General features: G+C 51.7%; 1 protein-coding gene across 1 annotated transcript in view; it reads right to left on the bottom strand.

Annotated features, from left to right (window-relative positions):
- Positions 1-2,011: 2,011 nt before the first annotated feature.
- Flcn (folliculin) overlaps positions 2,012-15,042 on the bottom strand; it is a 21,931-nt gene continuing 8,900 nt past the window's right edge. Inside the window, exons 5-13 of the mRNA XM_055594218.1 lie at positions 14,063-14,284; positions 13,131-13,291; positions 11,614-11,705; positions 9,917-10,107; positions 5,839-5,952; positions 5,232-5,355; positions 4,241-4,372; positions 4,050-4,155; positions 2,012-3,058 (exon numbers count right to left, since the gene is read on the bottom strand). Of these exons, the coding sequence (XP_055450193.1) occupies positions 2,857-3,058; positions 4,050-4,155; positions 4,241-4,372; positions 5,232-5,355; positions 5,839-5,952; positions 9,917-10,107; positions 11,614-11,705; positions 13,131-13,291; positions 14,063-14,284 (1,344 nt within the window). The 3' untranslated portion in view covers positions 2,012-2,856. The remainder of the gene's footprint in view (positions 3,059-4,049; positions 4,156-4,240; positions 4,373-5,231; positions 5,356-5,838; positions 5,953-9,916; positions 10,108-11,613; positions 11,706-13,130; positions 13,292-14,062; positions 14,285-15,042) is intronic.

Raw genomic sequence — 15,042 nt, 5'->3', positions numbered from 1 at the left:
AGCACTGGGTCATTTCCCTGGCTCTGCCCCTGCAGCACATACAGCTTGTTTCCTAGACCAGCACTACAGCCTGCTACTGTCCTTGTCTGTCATTACGCGGTACTGGCACCTCTAAAATGCTGGGGGCTCCTGCTGCAACTGGGTTGCACTTTGACCCGTAGCCTCTCCTGAGCTCGCTTTAGGGACTCCAATCTTGCCACACAGTGCCCAGCCTCGGTTGTTCTCCACAACCCCTTCCTGCCTTCAAAACCGGCACCACTGGGTGACTCGATCACACTCCTGAGTTCCACTACCAGCACGAGCTGGAACCTTGGTGGCCTCTGGGTGTGCTAACTCTGAGGAAACACTTCCCACAAGATTTCACCTCATTGATGCTGGTCTCTTCTTACCACTCATTCCTCAGCTCCAGCTGACCAACATCAACTGTCCCTGAAAAACACTGGTATCACTTTAGCCGTTCTGGTATCTTGTTTATCACAGCTGATCCCCTAGCCCCAGCTAGCCAGAACCACAGATTCAAAACAGCAAGCAGCCCTGATGAAACCACTGAGGGACTCTCAAACTTCCCTCTGAAACCTCCCAAGCCAGGCCCGTCACCGGCACCGCTCTCAATGTTCTCATCTTCCAAGCTCCCACAGAGCAGCTCGCCAAGTTTGGAACATGCAGTGTCTTTTCTGGACCAAAGTTCCAAAGTCCTGCCAGAATCCTCCTCAAAACACAGTGTCAGGTCTGTCAGAGCGAGACCCCCTCTCCTGGCACCAATCCCTGCCCTCGTCAGGGTTACTATTGCTATGATAAAACATCATGACCAGAGCAACCTGGGGTGGGGTGGGGGGAAGGTTTATTTGGCTTACCCTTCCACATTACTGCTCATCATGGGAGGTCAGGACAGGAACTTAAACAGGGCAAGGGCCGAAACAAGGCTGTGGAGGACAACTGCTTACTGGCTAGCTCCCCAAGCCTTGCTCAGCCCGCTTCTTTGTAAAACCCAGGACCACTGGCCCCACCCACAATGGACTAGGCCTTCCCATATTAATCACTAAGAAAATGCCCTACAGCCTTGTGTACAGCCGAATCTTCTCAACTGAGGCTCCCTCCTCTCCGATAACTCTAGCTTGTGTCAAGTTGACATAAAACTAGCTACCACATTGGGGGCTGGAGAGATAGCTCAGGGGTTAAGAACACTGGCTTTTCCCCCAAATGTCCTGAGTTCAATTCCCAGTCAACCACAAGATGGCTCATAAGCATCTATAGTGAGATCTGAGATCTGGTGCCCTCTTCTGGTGCACAGGCACGCACGCAGGCACCACCACAGTATCTTTGGAACCATTCTTTGGAAGTATCTTTCCAAGGGGCTGGTCCACACTCAGCATCTTGTCCTTTGTCCCTAATGGTGCAGCAAGTTTTACTCTGATGGGAACACAGGTACATTCCTTCCTGTGAAACGAATGCAGAGCTGCTTCAGGTTAGTTCCTACTCACTAAGAGGCTCAGCAGCTGAACCAGAAAACAACCAGCTTTGTTTGAACATAGGACAGTGATTCTGAGAATGTCATACACTGGGAGACAAGAAGGCCTCATATCCAAAGCTCTGAAGAGACAGTCATCACCTTCCTCCATCTAACCAGGACTACCCAGGCCAGCATGGCTTCCCACTGGCTAGCTGGGGCAGCTCCCTGTTCCCAGACTGTACTTTCACAGCAGGGCTCTTCACCCTCCTCTACGCTAGACAAACGTCTGTAGCGTAGCCTGGTTTAAAACTCACCTCAGCCTTGGAGCAACTCTCTAGCCTCAGCTCCCAAGTGGGGGATTCCAGGATTGTCATGCTCAGCCCAGCCCACCAGGGCCCACATAACAACACAAGCGTGCAATCTTCGACTGTCCAGTGCCTGAATCCATTTGGGCCTGCGAAGCTTCCTCTGCCACACCGGGACACAGTGCACATGGCTGCATCTCCGTGACAGGACTGAGTTGGCTGATAGCATCAAACTTAAAAACACGTAGTCGGCAGATTACAAAAATACAGATTTATTGTGTTTCATTGTTTTTGCAACTGTACAGAGACCAAGACACATAAGCTTAAGTCTTCATGTTAGATATAAACAAAAACACCAAAAATATAAAAACAAACTGGGAAAGCTTTCGGGAAATCCCTCCAAGCCGCGTCCTTATTAAAACCACAATGGTGGGGACCGATCTGTCGTAATCTACAGTCACTGGTTAATGCTGCACCAGCAGCAGGGGAAGAAGAAAGCAATGTAGAGTTACGATGGCTCAGTTCTGTAATCCCAGCACTTGGGAAGCTGAGGCAGGAGGATTGCTACAAGTCTGGAACTGGCATAGGCCACACTGTGAGTTCTAAACCAGGCTAGGAGACAGAATAAGACCCTGACTCAGAAACTAAAAGTTAAAAAAAAAAAAAAATGCAGCCATGGTTTTGATGTAGCCATAAGCGGAAGAGCTGACCAGAGGCCATGGTATGCAGGTGACCTGAGAGTTCCTGAACCCAAAGACAAACGATCCAGGATGTTTGTGGTCTCTTATGGTGGGAAGGTTTGTGGGAAGGTTTGTCCTAACGCCCTGAGGACACACTGCAGCGGTAAGATCTCCCAGGCAGGCTGCTCTGACTCCTATCAGTTCCCAGCCTTTGTCCTTGAGAGACAGAGAGCACATCTGCCAGTTCCCGACAGGGCAGTATGACGCAGAGGGACCACTGTCCCTTTGTCCCCTATGTTTCAAAAGCTATGGGATGACAGAGCTTCAAAGGAGGCCCAGAAGTCTTCACTCCTCACATGGGGCTTTACTCCAGCAGTCAGAAACCGAAAGGCAGTCTCCCACGGAGCCGGGGTTCTCTGGGTCAGTTCCTTGACTCTGAGGCCGTGGGGCTGCGGACTGTCGACATGAGGTGTGACTTGTAGGTTTTGCTCAGGCCCGTCATCCAGAATTTCAGCAGCTTGACATTGTCCTCCTCTGACGCACCTAGGACGCTCAGGAGCTTCTGTGTGTCCTCCTTGGGGCGACTGTCCACCTTGGTGAACTTAAACAGGACTTTCACTTTGCTGCAGAAAACAAAAACCAACACTCAGACCCAAGGCCCAGTAGCCAAGCTTGACTCATGGAGCCAGGGAGACTTCCCACCAGTGAGAGCTGCAGGCCCCTCCACACAGAGGAAGGGCGCATGCGGCACGCCATGCTTAGGGCCTCCCCAAGAGAATAGTGTACTGCAGTCCCCGCTACCCAGGATACTGAAGCAGGGGGATGCCTTGAACCCAGGGAATTCAAGGCCAACTTGCCTAAGACAGGAAGAAAAACTCCTCTCAGAAGAGAGAGAAATTTGTGAAGAAATACTGCTCTTGGGTTTCACTGCATTATCTGAAACCAGAAAAATGTTCAACTAGTTCAGTTATTTGATAAAGATACTACTAAGGCTCCAGGAAACAAGCAGTGTGCTTTTATCAAGCCGGAAGGGCGGCTGCCCGGTGCACCCTACTGAGCATGCCCAGCTCAGCCACCCAGCACCCTCCACCCCTCCAAAACCAAAAGGGAATTAAGGAATAAAGAAACCAGCGCTTTGGCTTCAGACATGCGCCCAGCATCAAACCTCAGCAGCTGCTCCCACCTCCTGGGACACGGGCAGGGGAGACCGGACCACTTCCTGGGTCACCAAGCTCCTGGGTGGCAGGCTGGCGTCTGAACTCTGAACACCACTCTTAACTCCACACTCACAGGCTCCTATGGGCCACAGCCTGACCTCTCTAGTTTGCTCACTTGTTTTTTGTTTTTTTTTTTTTTTCCATACAGGGTTTCTCTGTGTAGCCCTGGCTGTCCTGGAATTCTCTCTGTAGACTTAGGCTGGCCTCGAACTCAGAGATCCACCTGCCGCTGCCTCCTGAGTTCTGGGATTAAAGGTGTGTACCCTCCACCCGGTGTGGGAGCCCACTGCCATAGAGAGCTGTCCCCCAACCCCCTCACCACTGACACACACACACACACACACACACACACACACACACACACACACGCACGCGCGCTCACGAAGCTGGGGCTTACTTCATCCACTCCTCCTTGAGACAGATGAGGCACTGTTCCACCACATCCACAGACAGGTTCTGGTTGGTCAGAGCCGCTTCGATCTTATTCAGGATGGTGGGCCCAACTGGGGAGGTAAACACGGGTGAGGGAAGAGGCCGGGGCGACCGCCCCTTGCCCTGATGAACCGGGCTGCCGGCCGCAGTACCCACCTCTGTCCGAAGCCACTGGGCTCCCGCTGCTCACCATGAACTCGTACTTGCTGAGGGACTGGTCATCCTCGCACCCGGACGAGTGGAGGCCTGAGCGCGTGGCAGCGTGCACCTCCACCACAACCACAAACTCTGCAGCGAGGAAACATGCACTGTCATGTGAGGTGTCCCTAGACCCCACTGCGAGTGTCCCCACCCCCAGGCACACACAGTCAGGGCCAGGCCTCCTGGGAACGAAGGTGCTGTCTGCAGTTTAACTCTCGTTGAGTTAACGCTCGCTCAGCTAAATCAGAAATCACACATGTTAATTCCTTCCACGTCCTCCAGTGGTTCCACCATTACTCTAGCCTACAGCTCAGTGGTTCTCAACCTGTGGGGCGAGACCTCCTTGGGGCAGAACAGTCCTTTCACGGAGGTTGCCCAAGACCACCCGGAGTACAGCTGGGTGTGGTGGCACACGCCTTCAATCCCAGCGCTCAGAAAGACAGAGGCGGGAGGATGTTGTGAGTTAGAGGCCAGCCTGGTCTGCAGAGTCCAGGATAGCCAAGGTGACACAGAGACACCCTGTCTCAAACAAACAAAACAAAACAAAAAGATCACTGAAAAACATATTTTTATTATAATTCATAACAGTAGCAAAATTACAGTTATGAAGTAGCAATGAAAATAATTTCATGGTTGTGGGGGATCACTGTGAGGAGCTCTATTAAAGGGCCGCAGAGTTAGGAGGGTTGAGAACCAGAGCTGTAGGGAAACCGCCTTGAGGGCTCACTGGCCACACAGACACAGCTAGCGTACAGACACTCCACACCAACAGCTCTGCACAGACTAGCACCAATGCAAACGAGGCCAGGGGCTCAGCACGCCCCCACCCGTCCATCGGGGACTGCCTTGCCCTAAAATCTGTGACGTGGATCCAGGAGTACCCCTGGGCCGGACACAGGCGCCTTTCAGAGCAGCAGGCTGCACGTGTCTCAGAGAGGGTACGAACCTGAGGCCAGCACGTGGGCAGGGATAGGCACGGCAGGGCTGAGCCCTAGGAAGTTGCAGCGGTAGGCTTCCTCATACTGGCTGCTATACGGGATGATTCGGACACAGCCGACGGGCAGCATGGTCTGTAGAGACAAGGAAGCTCGGAATCCACCCCAAAGCATGTTCTGCAGCTGCTCCACAGTCCCCATCCTTAGCGTGCCCTGGTCTCTCAGCCCACAGGCAGTCTCCCACCAGGATGCTCCCAACTCTGGTCCTGGCTGTCAGTCAGGCGGTCCTGACATCTGCTGCCTTATCCAGTTTGGTTGACTGCACAGAGAGGCACTTGTGGGCCCTGGTGGCTGGCAGACATGCTGTGAGCTGCTCCTGCGCCACTGCCCAGCTTAAGAACGGCCAGGCAGCATGAGCAAGTGTGATACTTTCCCAGAGAATTGCTCAGAAGAACTTCAGACTGAGGAAGGGGAGACAGCGTAGCTGCCAACAGTGACTAGACAGATGCCTTCCATGGGCGTGCCAATGCCCTCCATCTTCACCAGGCAAAGAAAACTGATTTCTGTGCCTCTGCACTGGTTACCCGGATATACTGGCACACAGGGAAAGGCTCTCACCCGGAGGACTTCAAATGCTGAGTGGACGAGGTTCACGTCTCTGCTTTTCCAGATCACCTGGTTTCCCATGAGGACATGCCAGGCCAACATGCGGAAAGATGGGGCACCCAAGACCTGAGACACAGCACACGGTTCTTTAGGCAAATTATAGGAGCCAGTCAGGCCCCAAGTGCTCAGAGGCTACCATCGCTTACAATAAAGACCATCACAGTCAGCAAAGGCAAAGTTACTTTGCTTCCTGGGTATTCTGGTTCTCTGCCCAAGGCTGACAGGGGACCAGAGAAGTCACCAGATCCCAAAGGTCAAAGGTATTACATTCTTTTTTGTTTGTTTGGTTTGGTTTTTCAAGACTTCTCTGTGTAGCCTCAGACTTGTTTTGTAGATGAGACTGGCCTCAAACTCAAGAGATCTGCCTGCCTCTGCATCCCAAGTGTTGGGGGAAAAAAAGGCATGCACCAGAGAGAGAGAGAGAGAGATTGAGAGAGAGAGAGAGTTCTAGGACAGCCAGGGTTACACTGAGAAACAGTCTCAAAAACAAACAGACAAAAATCAGTAAAGAAGCAAATGGTGTTTAACTCTGACAGCTGTCCCCCTCTCTAGACAGGTTGTCTTGCTGGAGTGTCTGGACATCTGGCTCATCACAGCTGCACCAGGCAGAATGAGGCCTCTGCCTCCACCAGCTGGGTGCACCCACGTCCTGGCCCTCACCCAAGCCGGCTGCACAATGGCCTTCTTAATAGGACAGTTCTTCAGCGACTGAGGCCAGGGCCGGGCCTGCTTTCTGTCTGTGCTATCTTTGTTCTTTAATCCAAACAGCCCCTCTCCTCCCTGTCTGCCAGTCACTCCTGCAACCTTGATGGAAGATAGCTTGTTTCTTGAGGCCACACAGGACTCTGAAACAACACTGACAAAAACATAGGCTCTGATGTGGCGTCTTACAAAACTCAGCGCTGCCAAGCCCTGCCGCCTGCGGTGGGAACCACAGCTCCTGCCATGGTGAGCAGAGCCAATGCAGCTTGGGGCTGGGGAACAAATCTCTCCCAGGCAGAAACCCCAGGGCTCAATCCATTTGCCCGGGGATCGACCTTGGGTCTTCAGCGTTGTCAGCAGGACCTTTACCCAGGGGTCATCTCACAAGCCTCCCCACTTCCCAGAATGGCAATAATTCTTGGCTGGTCAAACCACTACTCACTGAAAAGGGAGATGGCTCAGCAGATTGAGAGGCACTGGCCATGTAATCCTGGCAGCGTGAGGTCAGTGTCCAGACAGAACCCGCATCAAACAAGGAGAGACGCCCCAACACTGGCCTCTGACCTCCACATGTTCACACAATAATAGCGGTAAATAGGATGTAAAAATTCCTCATTAAAAATAAAGAGAAATATAGTATGAAAAGCAAACCTGGCGTGCTTGCACAGGCCTATAATCCAAGCACTTGGTAAGCTACGTAGTGAGTTCAAAGCCAGCCTAGGATACAGAAGACCCTGTCTCACAGACAGACAACAGTAGGGAGAGGGGGCAATCAATGTGCCTTCACCTGGAGCAAGCCTGACCTCTCGTCTGACCCTACAAACCATGCTCATTCTCATCAGACTGTTTTCGTCTCTGGCGTGTGTATGTACCTCCCACTTCATGTTGTCTGCTGGCTTTCTCAGGCTAAGTAATAGTCCGCTGTCGAGAGACACTGAAACAAGCAGGCTGCCTGGTAGGTTCTGCCCGATTTACTGTAGGGATGACCATTGCTTAGCCTGCATACAAACAGATAATAGTGCTCTCAGCCTCTTCAGGCGGTTCTAGACTGACAAGGTTAGAGGACCACCAGAGACCTTACAGATATAGACGCTGGGCTGGACAGAGAGCCTAGCTTCAGTGTTAAGTGTAAGGACTGGAGCTTGCACTCATTAAAAAAAAAAAGAAATAGCAGGCAGCCAGGCTTGGTGGCACATGCCTGTAATCCCAGCACTCAGGGAGGCAGCGGCAGTGTGTTCTCTGTGAGTTTGAGGCCAGGCCAGTCTACAAAGCAAGTCTAGGACAGCCAGGGCTACACAAAGAAACCCTGCCTCAACAAACAAACAAACAAACAAAGCAGGCAGGGAGCTGGAGAGATGGCTCAGTTAAGATCACTGGCTACTTTTCCAGAGGATCTGGGTTCAACTCCCAGCACCCCCATGGCAGCTCACAACTGTCTGTAACTCCAGTTTCAGGGGATCCGACACCTTCATATAGACATGAATGTAGGCCAAAACACCAGTGCACATAAAATTTTTAAAAATATATTTAAAAAACACCAAGCAACAACAACAAAACAGCTGGCCATCGTGGTGCATACCTTTAATCCAAGTACTTGGGAGGCAGAGGCAGGTGGATCTCTGTGAGTTCCAGGCCAGCCTGGTCTACAAAGCGAGTCCAGGGCAGCATGGACTGTGACACAGAGAAACCGTCTTGAAAAACCAATCCTCCCCCCCCCAAAAAAAAAAAAACAAAACAAAAACAAACAAACAGGCAAAGTATTTGCAGCCTAACACCAGCACTGTGTTTCACTTGCCGAGCTCCAGCCAAAGGAGACAGGGGTAAGTAAGGTGAACATACTGTGGCTGGCACAAAGCCGACAGCCCGAAAATCCACTGGTGGTAAAGCACCTATCAACTAGTTACAAAAAACACCCGTAAGAGTGCTCCCTCTATTGGAGGTCAGGTGCTGTGGCACTCCGTGAAATAGATGCTATCAGAAGTCCACAGAAGTTCTCACTCAGAGGCTCCCCTTCCCGTGCCTGGTGCAAGGAATCTCTCAAAACACATCTGCGCTTCCAGAGTGCAGGTATTGGTGCTTTGCAGAGGCGAGCGAGGCCTATCTGGCTGGCATTTTTGAAGACACCAACCTGTGTGCGATTCATGCTAAATATGTAGCAATTATGCCAAATGATATCCAGCTAGCACACCGCATACAAGGAGGACAAACTTAAGAGTCCATCATGAGAGGGCTGGAGATGTGGCTCAGTGGTTAAGAGCACTGTCTGCCCTTCCAAATGGACCTGGGTTCAATTCCCAGCACCCACATTTGTGGGCTCACAATTGTCTGTAATGCCAATTCTAAGAGATCTGATACCTTCACAGTAATGCCCAGAAAATAAAATTAAATAAATTATACATGAAAAAGAGTCCACAACGAGGGGAAAAATTTCATTCTCAAAGAAATTTTTTCCTCTTTTTCCTATTATCAGTAGTTCTGAATGTTAGATATTTTTTCATGGGGTCAAAAGGTACCTAAGTATATGATTGTGAGTGGAAAAATAGGGGGCAGAAATCAGGTATTGGCAGTTTTTCCAGTTTCATTTGGGTGTGAATTTTTAATATAAATGCAAGATCTAAAACATTAATGCCAGCAAAATGTTCCAGTGAACACATTCAACTTTATAATAATTATAAATAAATGTGTTAAAATTTTCTGACCAATGCCAGCATTTGTTTTTTTATAAGTAAATCTCTCCCTGACTGCAATTAAATAGTGTTTGTAGCATTTTTATCATACAGTAGATTCCATCCATTCACTATACTTTTCTGAGTTGCCTACATGCAAGAACACGTTTTTCATGTTGTCTGTCTTCTGTGCTGTTCTTGTAAGTTTGCTATTAAAATGTTAAAAAAACATATGTGTACAATATATAATGATATATATTATATAAATATGCAGGTAAAGCATGTTTATCTGCTTGTTATCCTATAGCTGGGAAGGCTTGGGAGGCAGATTCCTGGGGTAAATGAGCCAGCCAACCAGCATACTTGACAAGCCCCAGGCCAGTTAGGGCCACTGTCTCAAAATACACAGTCAACAGCACCGAGCGCTCTGGCCTCTACACGTAAGTGCACACACGAACACGCACACGTGAGTGAGCGCACACAAACACATCACCGGATGCCTGTGCCGTCACTAGATGACTGCTGCTCCTCAGCCATACACCCACTGAGAAATTCCTCGTGTCACCCCTGCCCGTGGATGTGGAAGAGGCCAGGCCCCGAGGAAAGGTTTACTGCACAGTGGCCTGGGCTCGCCTCACATAGGACTGCATCCCCTCGTTTACCTGTCTCATGTGTCGGAGGGACTTGAAGACGGAAAGCTTGGGGGGCTGCCAGCTCCCACAGGCTGACAGAAAAGACGGTTCTGTGGGGCAACCGGTCCGCTCTTGCCCTTCAGCACCGTCGGCCATCACAGAGGCTTTCTCCTCCTCTTCAGCCTCAGAATTGTCCCAACTTTCAGACTCTTCCTCTAAGTCTACAGGACAGACAAACAGGGCGGATGTGGAGCGCGCCTCCCCATGGATGTGACCATCTCTGCTTCTGGCACCCACGACTACCAGTTCCTGCGGTATACCAGAGAGGCCCGGGGACTATGTGCTATCGACTGGGCATCTGTGGGCAGAGGGAGGAAGGCTCCGGCAGAAGAGACATCTCAGAAGCTCCTCCTGGAAGATGCTGGCCCTTCTCCACTGCCGGGAAGCTTAGCAGCGAAATGCAGACAGCACGCGTTTACCACTGCTCTGCCGGGGCCAGGCTTGTGCTCTGTGCTCTGTTCCACCCCCACCCCCAAACCAGACAAGACACTGATGCTTTACTTCCGTTAGTCCTCATGGCGGAGCCTCACAATGACAGCTCTGCTGCATGTCGCAGTGAGGACAGGGGGGGCCCTAGGTACAGAGCCAGGATTTGAAGCCAGATCTCCCCAACTCGAAAGCACACCTGAGCCCACACTCAGATCCATCATGACACAATTCAGTTTAAATATGGCTGAGGCCCCTGTCCACCCCCACCTCTCACTCTTCTCCCAGCAAACACATCCTGCAGAACCTTTATCTAGTGAGCATGCTATACTAAAACATCCTGTGGCTGACCGACAGGAAAGCAACTCCAAGGTCGAGTTGACACACCTTTGAGTGAGTCTCGCTCTGGAGACCTCACTCCTGAGTAGCTGTCAGCGTACAAACATGCGCAGAGTGCGCGCTTGCTTAGTGATGACCCGGAGAGCGCTCTAACTACTCACAGTGGAGTGGGTTGCAAAGCTAGTAATGAACTGTGGACCATGTACCGTGGGTGCCCACTGCTTCTCCACCTCTCAGCCGTGGAGAGGGAGAATGGGACAGGGCTATGGACTCCAGAACTCAGAACAATCTCGATGGAAGCCGAGTGAGAACTTAGGGCTGTAATCCTGTGTTAGGACCGCCCTAAAAGTCAGCTGCACGGGATTCTAAACCCAAGGTGTAGAGATTCTAATCATGGGTGTACGGATGATGTACAGTGATTTTCTTTGAACTGAAACATTGCCTCTAAGGAGGAGAAGGGAGGCTCATAACATAACAAGTCTCAGGAAGTTCCTGAAACTAACAAGATTCACAAGGCTTCTCTCCAAGGCTTTAGAAGCAAAAACAATTGCTGAAGAGGAGACCAGCTGAGCTATCTACAGGAAACTCTGGCAGGCAGAGCTGCCTGGAGACAGCCCAGTGGAGATGCCCGCAGGAGATGCCCCAACCTGTCGAGCCACCTGCAAGTCCCGCAGGGAGCCCCAGGGAGAGCCAACCCACTTGCGAATAGACCACCAAGGCACCATCAAGGGCCATGAGACAGAATCATAACAAAATCACCAAGAGCATGGGGTTAGTTGTCACAAAGGCCCATCAGCTCATTCACAACCAGACGCCCTTGCACCAGCTCCACTCACTGGGGCAGCCACAGCCAGGAGCATTGCTGCCACCACAGATGGCCTAGCGGAGGTAAACAGCCTTACCAGCAAGCTTCTCCATCTGGACCAGGGTGTCCTCCGTGGGTGCGCCCTCCAAGAGCTTTTCGGTCAGTCGGCTACCACATGCCTTCAGGAGCCTGCAGATGAATACAATGCCGGCCATGAGGTATCCCTGACAGTGGGAAAACTCATTCTGAGGCCTATAAAGCCCTTGGTTCAACTCCCAGCTCACAGAAAATGGCCTACGGAAGCCTATTTGAGGAAGCTTCCAGTCCCCACCACTGGGGAAATATTCTGTAGGCCACAGGCTTGACCATCCATTAAAGGGAATGAGAAAACTAGGGTAGGGGAGTTTGAAGGACCTGTCAAGTTTAATCCCAATTCAGAAGCCACCTTTGAGACACAAGGGGACACTGAACATCGGGAGAACGTCAGACAACGCCTTCGTTCTGCTGAGTGGGGTCCTTATGGCTACGTAATAGGTGGGAAAGCACAACCTAAAACATTCCAGACAATTCTCAAAGGAAGAAATTACAAACGCCCAGTGAGAATGTGAAAAAGTAATTGGTGTCCTTAACTATCAGAGAAATACAAAATTAAACTACCTTGAAATTCCGTTTCACATCAGGTGGCATGATTATCACCAAGAAAACCAAGGATGGGGCTAAGGAGATAGCTCAGCATTTGTTGCCCTCACAGGAGACACAGGTTCAGTTCCCAGCACCCACAAAGTGGCTCCCAACCATCTGGAACTGTAGTTCCCTGGGACCCAACTCTTCCTCCTTTCCTTTCTTTCTTTTTAACCTCCACAGGCACCAGGAACACACACAGTACACACACATACAGGTAGACAAAATACTCATACACATAAAATAAATATAACAACAAAACAACAACAAAAAAGAAGACCAAAGACAACAAATGCTGGAACAGATGAAGAAACCAGAAACCTTATGCACCATTGGTGGGCATGTTAACCGGTGCAGCCACCTTGGAAATCAGGGGCGATCCCTCCAAAACCATCCCCATTATACCCTCCCGGGCACTCCCTGAAGGGCTCTAAACTGCCACACACACCAGAGATCCCTAAATATTGCTACCTTCACGACGGCCAAGCAACAGGTTCAGCCTAGGCCCAGCCTAGGCTCTGAAGGTTCCATTTCCCTAGACTTCCCAGTTTGGGGAACAGGAGCTCCCTGTTCACGGTACACCCATACATCAGAGCTTCGCTCCACACACCAGCTGACCTCGACTCACCAGCAAAACCTCCCAGACCTGAGCCGAAAGCACTGGCTACCAGCTCAGGAGAGGCCTGAGCCAGAAACCTGCTGCCATCTTTAGAGAGAAGACTTGGTGGTCTTCGTACAGAAATGTCCTCTGTGTCAGTGCAAAGCGAGTTCTACCTGGAAGTGTTTCTGGCCAGCGGGGGAGACAGACAAGAGAACAGGCCTCCGAGTCACAGCTGACACACAGGCCCACGCCAGCCAGCCCCACAAGGAGGCAGATGGGTGACTCTGGGATGCTGTAACGGCTCACAGGTGCCAACACCCACGATGCCTTACCAGGCAAAGGAGGTGTGCAGGCAAGCCCACAAGTTGTCATCACTGGTCAGGGAGGTCAGAGAGCGGGCGGCGTTGCCGTTCCTCTGGTGCAGGAAGGGGGTGAAGGCGGTGTTCATCCTCTGCGCACGCTGCGGACACCCAAACTGCTCTGCCTCAAACACCTGAATGCAAAGGGCAGGGCAGGGGGCCTCGTCAGTGGCGGCTGCCGCCTCACCTTTCAGTTACCGCCACCCCGTCTTCCCAGAGTCTCCCCACTCTGCTCTCCTGACGCAGAGCACAGTCCACACCAGCAGCCTGACAATGCCTGGCAGAATGGTTCGGCTCACCGAGGGCGATCGTGCACTCCTCTCCTAGCCTACTTGGCTCCTTGGACTCCCTCTGGGTATCCACCACTGTTCCTGTACTCTTGGCCGCCCCGACAGGCATTCTACAGACCCTTGCGGGTGAGGGACACACCCTCACTGCACACCTGGGCCCCGAGCTGTTCCACCTGCCGAGATGAACGGTGAACAGCCTCTTCCTCTACTGCCCGGGGACAGAGCATGGACAAGAAGCAGGCCATGGGCGCTAAGGGTCTGTGATCAAAGCATGCCCACGCCCATCAGCACGCTCTTTTGCAGCCCTAGCTGGGCCGGGTGGATGGGGAGTTCTAGACAGAACTAGCAGACAGTTTGGGTCCTGGAGGGTACAGGAAGTGAAGATACCAGGCAGGAAGCCAGAGGCTGAACAGTAGTTAAGACAACAGGCTGAAGGAGCTCCAGAGTCATGGGTACGGTGAAATCAGGAGAGCCTCAGGCTGGCTAGGAGGAACACTGGTCCCCATCACGACTGAGGCCGTGGCTACCAGTCCGGCGCCGTCGCAGAGGCCGAGCCAAGAGGCCCACTGGACACTCGACATCCAGACCCACCCTCCTCCCTGCTCCAAGCATCACCTTGAGGGCCTTGCCCTGGAGTTCACTGATGATGCCACGGATCTTGCCCAGTAGGAAGGGCCAGGAGTTGATGAGGTAGATTCGATCCATCATGATGGCGATGATGCTGTACCAGCGCTGGAAGCCTCGGGCCAGGCTGTCTTTGATGAAGAAAGTGTGGCTGAACACAAAGCCGTGCTGTTCATCACCAAAGAAGATGGGGCCTTCACGACCAGGGCATACCTTTGGAGGGAGACACACAGCTTCAGGGAGAGTCCTAACTCTACCTCACGCCTCTGGGGGCCCTTTTCCTGTTTTCGGTGGTGCCAGGGTCAGGACCCAGGGCCTGGACAGAGCAGGCCAGTGTCCTGTCACCGAGCTGCACCAACATTCCAACTTGCACCTCTACGTGGACTGGAGAGCCAGCAGATGCAACGGCTGCTGCTGGGCCTGCAGAGTGAAAGAGCTCACTCCTTTAAATTAAGAGAAGGGGGGGGGTCACGTGCACATGAGGGTAGGTGCCAAAGGTGTTGGGCCCCCTGGATTTGGAGCCACAGAATGTTGGGAGCCAGCCCATGTGGGATCAGGAACTGAGCTCAGAGCTTCTGTATCAGCAGCCACATGGCCTTAAGCGCCGAGCCACCTCCAGCCCCGCACACCCTGTTTTTACGGAGTCCTTTGGTCTTTCCCTCCTGACCAATTTGCTGAGCATGTGACTATTGTGCACATGGCATCTGGCTGCTGCTAAGCATACAGCGGGAAACAGAAACGAGGCGTAAAGGGGCTGAAGAAGTGGCTCAGTGGGGAAGAGCTGGCTGTTCTTCCAAAGGACTCGGGTTCAACTACCAGCACCCATACAGCAGCTCACAATTGTCTGTAACTCCAGTTCCAGGAGATCTGACGCCCTCACACAGACATACAAGGAGGCAAAACACCCAAATATATAATAAATATAATATAATATAATATAATATAATATAATATAATATAATATAATATAA

Source organism: Psammomys obesus, unplaced genomic scaffold, assembly GCF_907164565.1.
Source record: "Psammomys obesus unplaced genomic scaffold, mPsaObe1.curated_primary_1811, whole genome shotgun sequence".
NCBI lineage: Eukaryota > Metazoa > Chordata > Mammalia > Rodentia > Muridae > Psammomys > Psammomys obesus.
Note: the sequence above shows the minus strand (reverse complement) of the source record. Positions and strands in the feature narration are given on the sequence as shown.